General features: G+C 38.4%; 2 protein-coding genes across 5 annotated transcripts; both read right to left on the reverse strand.

The window, feature by feature from the left end:
* Nucleotides 1-219: 219 nt before the first annotated feature.
* Nucleotides 220-1788, reverse strand: LOC115565668 (uncharacterized). 2 transcript variants are annotated; one of them, XM_089263465.1, is made up of 3 exons: nucleotides 1286-1788; nucleotides 1099-1140; nucleotides 220-667 (listed from the first exon to the last, which is right to left on the reverse strand). In XM_089263465.1, exons 1-3 carry the CDS (start codon nucleotides 1568-1570, stop codon nucleotides 257-259), a joined length of 738 nt encoding a protein of 245 aa, XP_089119591.1. In that variant the 5' UTR covers nucleotides 1571-1788; the 3' UTR covers nucleotides 220-256. The 2 variants fall into 2 exon arrangements, with proteins under 2 accessions (XP_089119591.1, XP_089119592.1); XM_089263466.1 differs by lacking the exon at nucleotides 1099-1140 and having other exon boundaries at nucleotides 225-667; nucleotides 1286-1769.
* An 8326-nt stretch (nucleotides 1789-10114) lies between these two features.
* Nucleotides 10115-14889, reverse strand: Ilp6 (Insulin-like peptide 6). Of its 3 annotated transcripts, none has more exons than XM_089264711.1 (4): nucleotides 14627-14885; nucleotides 12878-13070; nucleotides 10583-10787; nucleotides 10115-10493 (listed from the first exon to the last, which is right to left on the reverse strand). In XM_089264711.1, the coding sequence occupies exons 3-4, from the start codon at nucleotides 10785-10787 to the stop codon at nucleotides 10354-10356; spliced, it is 345 nt and encodes a 114-aa protein (XP_089120837.1). In that variant the 5' UTR covers nucleotides 12878-13070; nucleotides 14627-14885; the 3' UTR covers nucleotides 10115-10353. The 3 variants fall into 3 exon arrangements, with proteins under 3 accessions (XP_089120837.1, XP_089120838.1, XP_089120839.1); XM_089264712.1 differs by having other exon boundaries at nucleotides 14621-14885; XM_089264713.1 differs by lacking the exon at nucleotides 12878-13070 and having other exon boundaries at nucleotides 14627-14889.
* Nucleotides 14890-18606: the final 3717 nt, after the last annotated feature.

The raw sequence follows: 18606 nt of genomic DNA on the forward strand, positions 1-18606 counted from the left end.
ATGTATATACATATATCTAAGCATAGTAGTATTGCCTAATTAAATACAAGAAATTGATAGGACCTTACAGCGCACATAGAGTTTGCTGTTGTTAAATCTTAAGGTAAATAATTCTAGAATATAAATGACAGACAGATTTTTATTATTCAGGTTTATCATTTTCACTATAATTTATATATGTACATAGATAAATACATAAATATATTCTAAATATAATTGGCATTCTATATTAGACTCAATAGAGAGTTTGGCTGCCTTAGGGCAAGAATTCGGGCAACTTGGAGGCATCGGCGTTGTCATAGCAACCCATATCGGCCTTATACAATATGCGATTTATCTCATATTGGATAGTGCATTTGGTATTTCTGCTATACTTGTTCAGCTTGGAGTTGAGGTACTGCAAGAAGCTGGCATTATCGTTGGCCGCTTCCAGCGAATTGGTCGATACATTCGCATTGCATTGGCTCTGGATCGATGATGTTGGGTGAAAGGGATCCTCGCCGAGCTGCTGGCTGTCGGCATACATGTAGTCTTCGTTGGAATCGTTTCCGCCATCCGGTGAGTGGACCACTTCGCACAGCTCCTCCTTGTCAACGTGCACAGTCTCGAATTGGCCATTGCCACTGGAGGCGTCGTCGTCATTGGGGGATGCCTCCGGCATGGATACCTAGAATGTAAGAAAGTTGGATCAGTATATATGATGGGATTCAAGTACAACCTAGATGGGAAACTATAGGGGGGTTTCTCTTAAGTGTTGGAGATTCAGTTTAGATCGATTATAGTGTTCAAAGTATTGAGATGAATTGTTTCTTGGAATGGTATATGGATATATCTACATAGCTACAGATCTTTAACTATATATGCATTCAAATGGAATGATGGAAGTGTGGGATATATGTATGTATATGTACAGTCAAGTTCAGATTTCTGGAATCGAGTTGTTGTATAACTGTCATACGGAGAGGTAGTAAAAACCAACTGCAAAACAGTTGGCCTAATTGGTTTAAAGGGTGAGAGAATAGAGTAAGAGGAGAGGAAACAGATACAGTGGGAGGAAAATAAGAGTGAGTGAGCGTGAGAGGGTTTAACTGATCTCACCTGTGGTTGACCCAGCTCATCAAGTCTAAATACCAATTCTTCCTTTTGTTTTCGTAATATTTATATGAATATATACATACATATATATATGTACATATGTGAAAGATAAAGCATATATAATAAATATTATAAACTGAATGGAAATATATTCATATAGAGGAGAGTTCGCATGAGTATTACGTCTTACCGATTTGATAAACAGTTTGTGTGGCTGCGTCTCAAATTTAAGCAAGGATGACAATGGACCCGTATCCGCTGAACCGGATCGGTTCGTATTGGCTGATCGACGGCGCTGCTTCTCTAGCATCACCTCGGCGTACGTGGCCGGGTGTTTGCGCTTTAGATGGCGCATCAGGTTCTCCGAGTGCCTGCCGGCCATATCGAACAGGCATACTTTGCATGTGCTTTTGTGTGTCTCGTCGTTGTAAATGAAATGATTGTTAACTGGATTTTTGCAACGCTTAGGCGACATTATGCCCAACAACGTCAGTAATAGTATCAACAATAATAACAATAACAATAACAAGCGGCAAACGACGACAAATATTATTTAAGTAACAGCAACAACGACGACGACGACAAGTTCCAAAATAAACAACAGAAAAGCGTGCGTCGTACTTGAGTATCGTTCGTTTACTGAACGAGCTGCGAGAGAGCCAAACCAGAGTAGGAACCAATTCATGAACCGGTGCCAGGCACGCAAAATACATAGAAGAGCTGGTAGCTCTAGTAGCCTCTTCTCGCTCGCTCGCACTCCAGTGTGGCTGTCGCAACGCGAAAATCTGCTAAAAAAAAAAAAAAATAAAAAAAGAGCGCTCTGTGTGCGGTTCAGAGCAAATGGTTCGTAGTTGGAGCACACACACACTGGTTCACACGAGTCTGTATACACAAAGCGTAAGAAACCAGCGCACACTCACAAATACACTTGCAAGCGAAGAGCACGTTGAGAGTAAACGAAACGTCGAACCGGTTTGAAACGGTTTCTGCTTGTTGTTGTGCTTGCATTTTGCTGTTGTTATTGCTGCTGCCGTTGACGGCGACGCGTCGCTGCCACTGCTGCTGCTGCCTACTGTTGTTATTGTTGGCGTTGTGCGCTTAAACACGTTATGGAATCTGAGGGTCATTTATGTGTTTGTTTCTTACTCAATGCCTTGTGGTTGTTGCTCAGCCAGTCGAACTTTTATTTGAAAAAACAACAACAACATTACAAAATTCGCACGCAATTGAAACAAAGCTAAGTAGCCAAACAGCTGATTAAAGCTATGGCACTATCCTGCTTAACATCGTACTCAATTCGATTTTAAGAGAGTGAGAGAGAGAGGCATTGGGTCGAACCGGCGCTGAAGAGCGGCTTGTGAATGCATATGTATGCATATTTGTGTGTGTGTGTATTGTTTTCGTTCTGTTTTCGCTTGCAAATCATTAAGATGTTCAATTGAACTTATTGCTAACGACACTCACACATACACATACGAATATGCAAAGTACACGATTGCTGTTCCGTGTAGTGTTGCCAAATTTAGCTATTTTCCCGTCAATTTTGGCGTTTTGCAAACACATAAGACAGCTGAAATTGTGAATTAACAACTGGCGGCAATTAAAGCTAGAGTAAACAATTAAATTTTACTGTCTATTAAAAAGTGCTTAAATCAGCAAAACGTGAAATGTGTTTCATTTTATATATATTTGGCAACATAAAAGTATTTTCATTAAATGTATGTGGAAATAAATTGAAAAACTATTTTTGGTTGAGTTTTATTAATATTCATGTCTTTATAAAAATACCTACATATAGTGCACCAATAAGGTATTCGTAGAGCAGAATGTTTCTAATACAAGCATTTATAATAATGATTTATTAGCTTTACTTAATGATTCTCATGAAGTACTTAGCAAACTACTTTAAAAAAACTTTTAAAACTAAGAACTATTTCATTTTTATTTTAGATATAGGAATATAAGTATATATATACAAGTTACTGCTGTACGGATATTTTATTGGTACACTACATGTACTTGGTAGTCCTCTGTCAAGTTTTATTAAAGAGGTTTTCGAGTTCGCATTGAATGCAAAGGGCATAGTAATGTTTGACTTAGTCTAGTCTAGTCTAGTCTCTTACGATTAGATAAAAAAAAACAAAAATTAAATTGAACTTTGTTCCCGAATAGGAATAATCATTTTGATGATGCTTCAACACCTATGTACATATTCGTATAGATAGATATTTATATAAACTTATAACTATATACTTATCTATGAGTCCAACAGTTAGAATTTTATTATAAAAGTATTATATATAATGTATGTGTATGTATGTATGTATGTACAATGTAATTGAGTGTTTGTATGCGCATATGCTAATGTCTAGATATGTATGTATGTATATGTGCACTTACCATTGGCTCGGATTCACCTGGAACCGAAGTGGAAGTTACGTTGTTATCATCATCAACGACATTACTATCAATATTGTCATTCTCAGACTCAACCTGCAAATAATTTAAAGTATTCATTATCTTATATACCTATATATGTATATATAGATATAAAGTATATCCGATGCCTGTTCATTAACAGCTCCATTAACATCAACTTACGGGTTCTTTGGCGCGAAGACCCGGAATCAACACAGCATCCAAGAAACCCATTCTTTCATACAATGATTTCCATATCGTGTTCTTGAAAGTTCGTCTGTTCATGGATGTTTGGTTTTCCTGAATGCACTTCAGATGGTTCTAGAGTTCAAGGCGGGAATGAAGAAAATTCTCGTAACTTATTCTATATTAATTAATGTACATTAATAAGATATATCTAGATGCCTAGATTCCTTCCAGGTATAAATTAAAACACTATATCTCATCTATCAATATAGACTATATTATAGATAGTTAGCTATTTCCAGAACTTTAACATAAATACTCCCAGAGCTAGTAGGTAGATTTATCATTTGGTTCGACTCACGCGATATCCGGAGCGAATGGAGCTCCATTTAAGTATAGCCTCATTTTTCGGCACCGATAATACGTTGGCCACCTTCTCCCAAGTCCTCCAAGATTCAATGCGATCCTTGTACAAGCTATTTCCCGGATTCCATATATTCTCATTGTTTTGTACAATTTCGACAAGGGCGTTAAGAAGAGTTAGAGTCCAATTCACATTTTTCTGGATACTAAGCCTCGGGTTCTTGACCTTATCGTCATTCATTTTTTTGGTGTTCTTCTTAGCTGTAGAGCTGTTGATGTCAAGACTATAAAGGCACAAGAAACTGACCAAGAAACGAAAACTTCTTGAGAATGAAAACTTTTCGAGAAAATTTGGAAATTGCCTGAACGGTGTGTGCTCTATGTTGAATGAATTTCAGTTCGCTTTTGACAAGCTGCCTTAGGCGAGAGTTGTTGAGCTCAGTTGAAAAACTGAGGGGTGTTACACATGACTGTTTTCAGTAATGTTAACAAAGAAAGCTTTACACAGAATGCTTTGCAAAGAAAGGCAAACTGATTGTCAATCTGATTGATTAGCTGACTGATTGATGGACAGTGGGAGTGCTTGGCAGAACGATTGATTGTCGATGATTGATCGATGATTGACTAATAGATTGCTAGACTGATTGATTGACTAACAGATTGTCTGATTGACTGATTGACGGACAGTTGGAGTGCTTGGCAGAGCGATTGATTGATTGATTGACTTACAGCTTGTCGATGATTGATCGATGATTGACTAATAGATCGCTAGACTGATTGATTGACTAACAGATTGTCTGATTGCATGATTGACGGACAGTTGGAGTGCTTGGCAGAGCGATTGATTGATTGATTGACTTACAGCTTGTCGATGAATGATCGATGATTGACTAATAGATCGCTAGATTGATTGATTGGCTAACAGATTGTCTGATTGAATGATGGATTGTCTGAATGATTGACGCACGGATTGTTTGAATAACAGATTGTCTGATCTGAATGATTGACGCACTGATTGATTGAGCACTTACAAATCATGTAATTTGATGGACAGTATGACTGATAGACAGATAGAAAGATTGTATGAATGAATGACTGCCTAAATGATTGAATATTGATTGATAAAATGATTCAACAGTTGTATGATTGACTGACTGACTAACTGAACAATATTCTAACTGATTGATTAGCTGACAAATGCATTCATCAAGTGGTGGATAGACTTGTTCATTTTCATTCATTTACTAAAATCTTGTCTGACTGACTGATTGATTGATTGATTGATTGATTTACAGAGTAAATTGTTGATTAGCTGCTTGACTTGCAGATTGATCGAGCTGATTGAAAGGCGATCTTCTAATTCTTTGGCCAATAAGCTGGTTAACTTTATATTGATTGATTGATTGATTGACACTGGCATATTATGAAATATTTATAGTCAAGAAAACCGAAAAGCATTGCTTTTATTTGATTTATTTATTCAATTTGTATAACTATGTATGTATGTGTGTGTTTGTTGGATTATATAGCTTTGGATAACATTTGATTCGATTTCCGTTCAACAGGAAATTGAATATCTCACTTGTAGCTTAACCTTTTGGAGCATGTCTAGATAATATAGCTTTTATACGATGTATATATGTATGCCCTAGTACAGTTGTCATTATGCCATACGCCCACCAGTCACGCCCACCTGGCTGGCTTTGAAGCCAGTTGGAGCCGTTGTCAGAGTATTCTGTGACACTCCTTTGGGTCTCGCTGTTGCTTCTCGATTTGCTTTTGAGTTGCTTTCGCAATTTTGTCCTTGTACGACTTCTGTTGCTTCATACCAACCACTCACACAACCACCCACCCACCCACACACACATATATACATATATCTAACTGTGTATAGCTCTAGCCACCCCCATGTAAACCGAGTCTAGTGCAAAATTTCTGCAGTATTTGGCTAATGTTCTACGGCCCGTTTCATCAATGTCACTTGCCTCGCCCCTTGCACGCCCTCCCACGGCCACCTACACACACACAGTTGTCGCATGCCGCACGCCTCATGCCTCATGCCACATGCCACATGCCGCGCTTGCCGCATGACAAAAAAGTAAACGCAAACTTCTCAACACCAGAGCAAACAACTTCGTCCTCACTCTCCCTCCATAGTTCGCTCTCGCTCACTCCCTGTCTATCTGTCTCTCTCTCTCTTTCTCTCTCTCTGTGCCTAGCCACGATTTCCGTCTGAAGCACAAAGGCCGGCAATACACACACACACATACATATATATACATATACAAATATATGTATGTAGAGTAAGAAAGTCCTTCGCTCGAATCAGTCGTCCCCTCCTTGCTTTGGCACATCGAAACGTTTCGGGCTGCGCTCTTATTACGGCCTGTAAATACTCTGAGGTTAAGTGGGTATAGCCCATTAGATATCCAGTTGAAGGCAGGTTGAGCAAGGCAAGAAAAAGCAGCGAGAAATCGAAGGGCCTTGAAAGTTATCTGAAAGAGAGGAATTAAATAGAGATTTTGAACTCACATGGAAAGAGGGAGGGACAGCGCGAGAGAGAGAGAGAGAGAGAGAGAGAAAGATAATGATAAAGAGAGATAGAGAGAGAGAGAGAGAGGTAAAGAGAAACAGACAGATTGTGTGTGACAGAGTTACTGATGGAATTGTCTCTCAGAGGAAATACTCACAAAAAGCATTTCCTTTCTCTCTTTTCTTCTCTTGATCTCTGCTTCTCTTCATCTCTCTCTCTCTCTCTCTCTCTCTCTCTGCTTCTCTTCATCTCTCTCTCTCTCTCTCTCTCTCTCTCTCTCTCTCTCTCTCTCTCTCTCTCTCTCTCATACTCTCATGCCATCCGTGTCATACATACATATCATAATATCCGATAATTGAAAATCGTATTACCTATGGCTTGATATGCCTCGCCAGTGTCCATGCTAACTATCTAAAAAGAGATACATACATACATACATATATCATACTTTTGTATACATTACATAGTCTTACCTCGACTTTAGGGTATTTGCGGCTTCGGCTCGCTGCGATCTGCCCCTCCAGCTCAACTTGATTTTATGGCTCTGTTGAGTGTCCGTTGCGACGCTTGAGTACAAAATCATTTGACTAAATTTGAATGCGATTCCCCATGTGTGTGTGTGCGTTTGTATGTGTGCGTGTGTGTGTGTGAGAGTGGGCGTGCGAAACAGTTGCTTTATCTATGCAAAATAGATCCTGTAAGCAGCTTGCCTTTGGGGCATCTGCTTGCTTTTCATATGCCTTGCTGAAGTTCTTAAATAATTTTGAATAAATCTGCCGTGAAATCCATAATCAGCTGACGATCGATCGAGATCTATATTGGTGTTGTAGTGTTGTAAAGCGCCTGTTGCTTGCTTGCGCTGGCATACAGCTGATCGATGGCATCTCTAGCGTTCACTGAGCTTCTTCACTGGCTCTCTGCTGAGCTGCTTCAGATCCCCTAATTGCCTGCAATTTGAGTTCCAGTTCTAGTTTCAGTTCTAGTTCCAGTTCCAGTTCTAGCTCAAATTCGTGCCGCAATTGCAAATTCAGCTCGGTTCGAATTTGTTTCAAATGCTTTACTGAGGCGCAAGCTTAGCTACAATAATGCGTGTGTGTGTGTGTGTGTGTGTGTGTGTAACTGTGGGCAGGGTGTTTTCTATACCTCTATATGTATTTGTATTTGTATTTGTGTCTTGGTCAATTCCCATGTGTAGCTGATTTCGCCATCATTAAAATCATCTGAATTGCCGCTTGTGACATAATTTGCAGTCATCTGACCCCATTCAGTGTCCAATGTCCACAGCCCCCTCCCTCTCCCACTCGCTCTTCGTTTCACCCGCCCTCACACACACTTTCCCGTTGCCCGAAAAGGTCAACGAAGCGTATTTTATGAATAGATTGAAAAAAATAAGTTGGGAAAAAAGGGAAACCCACCCATAGCAATAATGTTAAATGCCACTCTCACTGTCTCTCTCTCTCTCTCTCTCTCTCTCTCTCTCTCTCTCTCTCTCTCTCTCTCTCTCTAACCGACTTGTTTGTAGGTTAAAAAGCTAAAGGACTCGAAGGAACCCTCTGTGTGTGTGTGTGAGCGGAAGAGCAGGAGCAAAAATAAGGGGTTGAGTTAGAGAAAGAAGGAGAGAGAGAGGGAGAGAGAGAGCGAGCTGAAAGAGAAGGCGCTAAATAGTGAATTAAGGAGCAATAATTAAATTCAAGAAAACTAAAGCGGATAAAGTGGAAGTAAATTGTGTGAAGGAAGTCAGTTAATGTAACTCCATAAATTTGCATACACGTATAAAAATTGTATAACAGCTAAAAAGGGAATTAAATGATGGTAGCTCAATGAAATATAAGTAGAGCCGTATAGCAGCTGATACAAGAACTAGGGACGTGCGAATATACGAATGTGAAAGGAACCAGACATACACTAAATATGTGGGGAATCATGGGAATAGAACAGTTTTAGCATATTCAGTTATACAACAATAAAAGTTGAATGACATTTTGTATTAATAATCGGCAAAGAGCTTAAATAGTATAACAGTTTACACAATAATTATATAAATTGAAATGTACTAAATAAATGGGCTCGAGTGTATAACAGTTTATATAAAAGTGAAATATGGACAAATTACAGGTTATAACAGTTTATACGAATTGGCCACTTAATGCATCAGAAAATATGTATAGAGTGGACTGTATAACAGTTTGTATAACACTCAAAATCGAGCACATTGAAACAGTGCCAATAAGAGTAAACTAGATAGTTTTGGAAAAATAATGCATAAAAGTGTATAACAGTTTGTATAAAACTCAAATTGAGCAAATTGAAACAGTGCCAATAAGAATGAATTAGATAGTTTTGGAAAAATAATGAATAAAAGTGTATAACAGTTTGTATAAAACTCAAATTGAGCACATTAAAACAGTGCCAATAAGAATGAAAAAGATAGTTTTGGAAATATAATGAATAAAAGTGTATAACAGTTTGTATAAAACTCAAATTGAGCAAATTGAAACAGTACCAATAAGAATGAATTAGATAGTTTTGGAAAAATAATGAATAGAAATGTATAACAGTTTGTATAAAACTCAAATTGAGCAAATTGAAACTGTTCCAATAAGAATAACATGGATAGTTTTGGGAAAATAATGAATAAAAGTGTATAACAAATCATTTAAACCTCCATACAAGACCATAACAGTCTATATAAGCATTCGAACTTAAAAGCAAAAGCCATATAGACGCTTATCAGCTTTCCTAATTGAATGAATGTCAATATAACAAAACGGCAGTAAACCGATTCGTGAGACAGTTATGATAAGAAGTCTAAACCATAACAAGGTATTCCCATTCACTTAACAATTCCATGAGAACCAACAGCTTTGGGGCCCATAAACAAAATCGTTCCGGCCTCTTCGTATTTCGTCTATCTGTATTGGTTTATATTCTATGTCGCATAAACATTTGTATATAGATCATTTCTATATTTAGAAAAGTGTTAGACCCAAGATAGGGCAATTAGAGAATCTGGAATTGCGAAAAACTTGATCAGAGAATGAATGTGCTGATGCGATAGCGCCTGGAATGTTCTGTTAAAGATATATTTAGCTAGTTGATAATCAAGATGGAGGAGGAGAGCTTATCTTAATCAAGCAGTCGGAAGACGCTGTGGAAGCTGTGTTAGCAAGCACGTGAATGTGCGACAGCTGGGCATGCTCGACTAGCCGATGCCCTGTCTAGAGCTAAAGTGAAACCCTATTGGGGGAGAGACACTAGATAACTGTATAATGGATGTTTATCAAGATGTATGTGTATAACATATATGTGGAGCTGAGCTAGCCCATATGCCGCTGCTACATTAAAGGGTATACAAAAATCTATTGCCCACACTCATCAAGTGGGACCAAACCAAACTGGATAAGACTCAAGCAGTCAAGTGAAAAGAATGCATTAATGGGGTTTATATATATAATATTTATATATATATATATATATATATATGTATATATATAATATATAGTCTCGCATCGGAGTGAATTTTAATGGATCGCATTGCGCTCTCATAATTGTATAAATTTTTATTAGTGCATAGCTTAAATTAGTACAATATACTTAATGTATGGGTGTGTGTGTATGTGTGTGTCTATTCAAATATAATGTGTGTGTATGTGTATGTGTGTGTGTGTGTGTGTGTGTGTGTGTGTGTGGGCATTGCCTAATATATATATATATATATATATGTATATTTATGTATATGCGTGCACATCTCTCGTGCCTTAGTCGGGCGCACAATATTGACGTATCTCGGGATAGCCGCAGGGCCGCAAACAGCATTCGTGGATGGGTCCGTTCTGGAGGGGTCTGTAGTAGGTGCCGTCGGGGGCGTAACGCTTGCTCCGACTGCCAAAGCTTTGGGCTGTACACGACAATGGTAGAGTTTCGAATTAGTGATCAATTTGAGCTCTATATTTTGATGATAATAATGCTGATGCTTGCTTGACTTACGATAGAGCTCGGCTAGCGATACGGTGCGACCCTTGCATATATAGTGTATGGTCTCATCCAGATCTTTGCTGCATCGATGCTTCACCTCCAGCTCCTCGGGCGTAAAGGCGATCGGTGTGCTGGCCACCAGGGACAGACCGACTGTCAGACACACTACCATGGCGAGCAGGGAGCGAATACGTGAACTGGATGCGATGAAAATCATCTAAAGCCAATGCAATATGAAAATCAATATTATATATATTATATTGTTTATCATTTATTAAAATATATTAAATTATATAGGGAATATGGAAGTTTATATGTATAGGGAATATAGAAGTTTTTCTCCGCTTGCTGGTGTGTTATATAGATATTTATTTGTGGAATATTATAAGCTATTATTATTTAGAACTTATCTCATATATTATTAACGCGTAAGAATATTTAAATCGAGTCTTATAAATCGAATTTCAACTCTCTTGATATGGGCATAACAAATACTTATATAATATATTGATGGGGCAACTTGATAAAGGCTCGAAAACGAGAGTTCAACTCATAGGAACTCACAGGAAATAGAACCATAAAGTGTATAGCTTCTAGAAGACCTAAAGTTGGTTACCTGGAAGCCAAGAAATTATGCATTTGGTAGGGCTAAAAACTGTATAAGAACAACTTATAGAAGCTTTGAAGCCAAGAATGAAAAGATTTGATAGAGCCCCATAAGAAAAATGCTATAAAAACAAAGAATTTGGTTGAGCTGAAAGCCCAATAAGAAAGCAAACTAAATACATTAGACTCCACTAATAGCGCAGAAAATTCTGGTTACCCAGACAAACTTATATGAACAAAGTTATAGGGTTGTAGAGAGCTTTCTGCTGCAGGGAAGGTCTTCATAATCCGAATCTGCTCGGATCGTCGTTATAGCCGGATTCTACTGTAATTCAACGAGCTATATAACTTGATAACAGAGAAGTGGCACTACATTACCATATGAGTATTACCTAGGTCGAAATTTGTATGCGGGAAAGAGCTAAGCAAAAAAGGCTATATCTGATGATGAATTGAGGAACATCCTAATATCAAATTCAATATGATTATATATTATATATATATATATATATATATATATATATATATATATATATATATATATATATATATATATATATGTAAATATGTATGTTAACATATTAGTATATACATATATATAGTTTTATATGAGATATAACCCATTCCTACACTCAAATTAGATTTAGCCTTTTAGCTTAGCTCTTTCCTATTTATACATACATATACGTATATATACATATACGTACATATACATATATATGTATGCTTCCAAAGTATTACCCATATCGTCTATGTAATATCATTTCTGTTTGATAAAATGTGTTTTTATTTTTATAGCATGCCAAGTCTAAAAATAACAAAACAGTCGGAGTCATTCGCATTTGCCTCTGCCTCTCCCTCTGCCTCCGCCTCCGCCTCTGCTTCTTATCAATATCAAATATTATTGTGTTTCCCTACTGAAGAATCATTCTTCTTCTTCTTGTTATTGTGTTTTTGTAAATATATATACATAGTATATACATATATACATATATACGTATATAGTATATACATAAACTTCAATGGTTAAAAATAAGCTCGAGTTCAGCTTATCATCTGGAACCTACAAATTTAATTGCTGTTGTTGTTGTTTTTTTTTTTTTTTTAATCAAAGAGAAAACAAATTAAAATTTCAAAAAATTAAAGAGTTGGAGAGGGGGGGGGGGGGGGGGGGGAGAGCGAGCGAGTGCTAGGCAGATATTAGCATATGGAAGTTTTATATGACATATTTAAATATTATGTAGGGTATATACTATGTATATACTCCCATATTTCATAGGGCAGCCGACGAACCCAAGGTTATGCGTGTTTTGACTGTCAAAACTTGTTTACGCTAGATAATGCAAGCGGAATTTAGTTAGGATTCTAAGAATTCTGACATCCACGTGGCGGGCTCACAGTAGAGGGAGGGCTTAGAGCACAGCTCGAATTATACATGTAAAGTTTATATATGTATATACCAATATGAAGATATATACACATACATATATACATATGTCTATACACTTGGCTTGATTTCATGTAGCATACTTATTTGAAACACATTTTACAGTTGGACTTGACGATTCAGGTTTAATTTGTATTACATAAGATTTCGATGAGATAATTTCGAGGTAAACTCTATATGTTATATATGTACATACATATATCAAATATTAATTTCATATATTCCATAGAGGAATACCAAATTGCTTCACTTACTTTTGCATATCAATTTATGGCTGATCCTTGATGATATATCGGAAATATATATAAAGGTATATCAATTTATATACATATATATGGATAGATGTATATAAGTAATGCAGATACTTTTGTTGCGGTTATTGTTGTTGTTGTCTTTCTTTTTGGAGCTTTATCACTTTCTTAAGGAACTTTCTTTTTGTTATCGTTTCTTTTTGCCATCACACAGTTTCAAAAATCACAATTGTTTTTTTTTTTTTTTTTGTCACGAAAAAAATTAATTAAATAACAGTTACGCACATATATTTATATAGTTCTAGATATTAATTATAGATAGATGTATATAGGATCGCTTGGAGAATCACGCAAACACGAGCAAAAAAAAAGTTTCTTATTGAGATATAGGATGAAAAAAAAAAAAAAAAAATTTATAAACTTCAGTGGGAGTTGAGAGCCTGGCTAAGAGAGTCGGGCTAGTGTGTTCGGGCGTGTCTTTGGAGTACGATTCTTGTATAGCTCGCGCGCAGTTTGGCGATTTTGTTGCATTTCGTTCTTGTTGTTGTCCCCGTTGCAGTTGCTTTTGTTTTCGCTTTCGGCTCCAAGTATGAAGTTTCGGTGGGGTCCTGATACGCCGCGACCAATCGCCGACTGCTGCAGACTGTTTGAGTGCTTTTTGTTTCTTATTTTCTTTCGTTCTTTTTTTTTTTTTGCGTTGGAGCGCACGACCCAACGATGCGTCTGGCTTGGATTTGGAACGCGCTTTGATGAACAGGCTCGGCGTCTCGCTGATCGTTGATCAAGCGACTTGCACAGACAGACCAGACAGACACTCTCTCTCTCTCTCTCACTCTCACTCTATCTCACTCTCTCTCTCTCTCTCTCTCTCTCGCTTCCCCTCTCTTTTCCAATAACAAGCTGCGCTGAGCTGCTCTGTTGCTTCGGCTCGCTCTCTCTCCCTCACTCACACTCTCTGGCGGCGGCTGCCTCGGCCAGTCACACAGCAAAACGTAGTAACAGTTGTGTTCCTGCGTTGACTCCTGCTTTTACTGTAGTTCTTGTTGTTGTTATTGCTGCTGCTGCTGTTGTTGGGGGCTTTCGCTGACTAAGCTTTCGTGCTGTTGCCCTTGCAGCCCTCCCCGTTCTTTGATTCCTTTTGTTTGCTCGACGATCGGTATACGCCTCTACTCAAGCCATCGGCTGTTTGTGTGTGTGTGTCTTGCTATCGGTAATATCAAATAAACAATCAGCTGCTTGGCCCGCACACTTATTACGAAATTGTAACCTCTTGCACGCGCTCTCTATCTCTTTGCCTCTCTCTCTCTCTCACACTCACACTCACACTCACGCTCACTGCTCGGCTCTGCTCCTCCTTCTCTCTGAGCGGCAGTTTTTGGCACGCGCTCTCCCGTTTCGTTAAGTTAGCTGTGGTTTGCCTGTCAATGATTTGTGTGTTTGCCAGTGTTTGTGACTGTGGCTGTGACTGTGGCTGTGCCGCACAGCGTCAGTCAACGGGGCGAACCGATGTGAATTGTATTTTTAGCGACCAGTGTTCTATAATTAGACACAGACGTCCGACTCAGACTGCGGCTGTGACTGCGGCTGCGACTGCGGCTGTGACTGCTGTGCGTTTTGTTGTTATCTCATTTTCAACGAATCAACATACACGCATGCATACGCACACGCACACACATGTACAGAGGCTACTACTAGCACGCACACACACAGTTACATATGTACATACACTTACGCACACACACTTACACTCACTCAAGGCACTTGCAAGATTTATTTGTTCGCTTGCTTTGTCGTCTGATTGACTTTCCTTTGGCTTTTCCGTCTGCTTGTCTTTATTTATTTTCATCGTTTCCTGCGAACGAACCTTCATCAAGTGTTTCGCACCAAAGTCGATTGGTTTTTGATGGCGAGTGGAGTTTAGTTCCGCTTTTCAGTGTTGATCAACTTGTGCTATTTCTACGTTCCTTTTTTAGTACTTGCACTAATTGCACATTTCCAGTAACAGTTACATCTATAAACAGCGTCTGTTGTATGAATGTGTGTGTGTGTGTGTGTATGAATGTAATATTTTTTTGAGGCACTCGTTGCTCGTTGTTTCACAGCCGAATTTAAAAAGAATTCTTTTGTGTGCTGCAAGCGCCTCTTGAAACATCCATCGGATTGCTACCCGAACTGAGCAGAGCACCCGAGTAACGGTTTTGTCGATCTCTGCATTGATATTCATAAGCTCTACACATGCATTAATACATATACATATGTATATGTATGTACTATGTACGTGCATGTAGGTATGCATGCACGTCTGTATGTATGGCTACATAATTCGCATTACGCTGCCCTAACTGTGCTTTGCACTGTGCACGCACATTGGGCTTAAGACTGTCAAAAAAAACTCTACAAAAAGCTAAATAAATTTAATTGAAGCGTGGGGAATAGTTAATAGTATATTGTTATATAAAATACAAGTATTACATTGGGATGTATTTCATTTAAAAATTTATACAATGAAACAAATTTATTTTTTATTTAATATGCGTGTTTATTTATTATTATTTTATATTATTTTTATTTATTTTTTGCTTTGTGTCTCAAAATTTTCGTTTAGTATTATTTTTAATGCAAAGAAAGAAATATTCTTAAAATCCTCCCCCTAAAATGTATTGCTCATGAAAGCAAATATCGAGAGGTCACTGTATACACGACCAGCGTGAGTGTGAAAGTGCATGTGTGTGTGTGTGTGTGTGTGTGTGTTTGTGCTGTATTCAGCATTAATAACAATAACAATGACAATATTAATAATATTTGCTGTTGAACAAAGTACACACACGCACGCACTCATGCACACACACATACATACATACATAGATATATGTGTGTATGTATATTGCAAGTGCATTTTGTGTGAGTTATCGGCTTGGGTACACGACGAATAACAATGCAAACAAAAAGAACAACTATGTATGTATGTATGTATGTACATACATATGTATGTAGAGTGAATCCATCACAGTGACAGCAGCATCAACCTCTTCCACACTCTCGCTCTCTCCGTTTGCCACTCTCTCGCTAACGTTCGTACTATACCTCTCTCCACACTCTACATTGTTTGGGGTCGACAAGCAGCAACACTGTTTAACCTGTGCACTCTTATTGATATTGCTGCTGTTGTTGTTGCTGTTATTGCTGTTGCTGTTGTTGCTGTTCTGGGAATTCTAGTTGGGCAAACCAGTTGAGCCGAATGCCTTGCCGATTATCAGCTGTTAGGCGTTGCGGTCGGCGGGCGGGGAATGCAGCTACAGTAAGCGGTAAGTTGTGCTTGCAGAGATAATACTCAATTGGCACTGCTATCGAGCTAAAGCCCAATGTATATTTGATGTACATACATATGAATGTGTGTTTATGTGTGCATGCCTATTTATGTATTTATGTTATCAAGTAATTTTGAAGCAATTTAAAGTTAAATATTTGTTTTGGTGCCTATAATTGGCATAGAGGGCAGGCAGATAAGACTTGTTTATTATTTGTTTTAGTTATAATTGTCGTTGTTGCTGTTGTGCTTGTTGCTATTGTTGTTTTCTTCTTTTTAAAGCTGGGCTTTCCCAACAGGATTGCTTATATAACATTGAGCAAGATTTTCTTTTTTGTTTTTTTTTTTTGTTTTTTTTTTTTACTTTTACAATTTTTTCCTCTTTTATTTTGGTGCGTAGTACGCATTGGGTCCTTGGCTTGTTGTGGAGCATCTACTATTACGCACACAAATAAGTGTGTGTGTGTGTGTGTGCGAGCTCTGCTTTGATAACGGTAATGCTCTCCGATAAGGCATGTTGATGTTTTGGTTGCTTGAGCTGCTGTTGCTTTTGCTGTTGTTGTTTGTTGCAGCCAGCCGTATAAGAGCGGAAACCCGCGACAACAACAGCAGCAGCCGCAGCAGTCGCAGCAACAACAGCAACAACAGCAACAACAGGCGCAGCCTGCGAGCGTAACGGCAGTAAAAACGTAAACAACGCAACGTGAATTCAACGTGATCTAGTTTCCATTAAAAATAACAGCGCGCGCCCAATCGTAGACCTCCCTATTTTTAGCACAATCTATCCGAGAGACAAAGCGCTGCAGTGCGAGAGAGAAAGAGAGCGAGCGAGCGAGCGAGAGAGAGAGAGAGAGAGAGAGTGCGAGTGAGAGCGGGCGAAGGAGAAGGCGATCTATTCTCTGAGAAACATTGACAACTTGTTGTTGTTTGTTGCTGTTGTTGATAAGCAGAGGGTTGGGTCTCGTCGGCTGTCGGCTGTCGGCTGTCGGCGCTTGTCGTGTCTGGAGCGCGTCGGCTCTTGGGTGTTAGGTCTGGGGTCTTGGGTCTTGGGGTCTGGTGCTGTGTACGCAACGGGGTTCAAAGTCTGAGCGATGAGCAAGACTCGGCGAATTGACGGACTGACTGAATGGCAGCAGCGACTATTTCGACTGCAAACGCGGCTCAGCCTAGCTGGGGGAATTAAGGGATGGAAATTGGATAATCGGGTGAATCAGTTGAATCAACTAATAAAGGGAATTTGTCATTTGCTGAAGTTGCATATGGAATAATGCATTCGGTTCTAGGAAATTGCTTAACTCAAAATAATGGGAATTTCATGTTGCCTGCGGAAACATTGAATAAACAGGGGAACTTCTAAACGGAAAAATGCTTTGAATGTACATCAATTCAATTACATTAAATTGATTTATAAGACCATTCCAAAGAAGAAAAGCATACAAACTTCTGTATAGGACAGATTATTAAAAAATAATGGGAAATTATGTAAAATAGTGGGGAAATTTTGACAAGTATTTCTAAAAATAAAACTAAAAATAAAATTTCCTGGAACTTGAGGATAATAGCATAAGTTACAAATCGAGGAAAATCTTTTAGACACTGGGCTATTCTATAAGCCTTCAGCATATAGAATAATGGTAAATGATGATATTAATATGAGATATACAGAAAGTTAAGAGAAATCTAATGAGGAATAGGAAAAAAGTAATGGAATACATTCGAAATACAATGAATTTTTCCTACAGAATTCAGTTCTAGAATCAGAGAGTCTAGCGAGCCATAGGGACTGTCCAGTCTAATATTAAAAAATGTATCACAGACAGATATATATATATTGAAATATATATATAGACAGCAGTGAGACAAAGATAACAGAGAGAGAGGGAGTGAGAGAGAGAGAGAGATGAGAAGTTGGAGGTGGAGCTGATAAGATTTGTGGGCGGCTACCCCAGCTGGAGTATAGATGGAATTCGCATCTACTATTTGATGCTGTCGCCGCTGAGGAGATGACGGATCGGCCAGAGGCTGCCCAGCGGGGGCAATACGTCTATATTGTTTACTTGTGCTAAAATTGGATCTTCATTGATTGACATGAGCGACAAGTGGGCGCCAGTGCAACACGACGGCGACTCCGACGCAGATTATTGACCCAGAAGCGAAAAGCGGGTGCCTGGGATGCTGGCGGGCGGTGCGATACTCGAGCCTAGACGAGAGTCCATTCCCGACATGCTCGCAGCTACAATAAAAACAAATATCAATAATAATAACAACAACAATCACAACAAATGTAAACAAATAACAAAACATTATCAAATTAATTGAACTTTGCATTTTCGCTAAGCAATTCGATTGTTATTCAAAAGATGCATAGCAACAGTTCTTCAAACAGGATTACAGGGTATATACATATGTATGTCTGTGTGTATGT

This window comes from Drosophila navojoa, chromosome X (assembly GCF_054131105.1).
Source record: "Drosophila navojoa isolate 15081-1374.11 chromosome X, UAZ_NAV_1.0, whole genome shotgun sequence".
NCBI classification, from domain to species: Eukaryota; Metazoa; Arthropoda; class Insecta; order Diptera; family Drosophilidae; genus Drosophila; species Drosophila navojoa.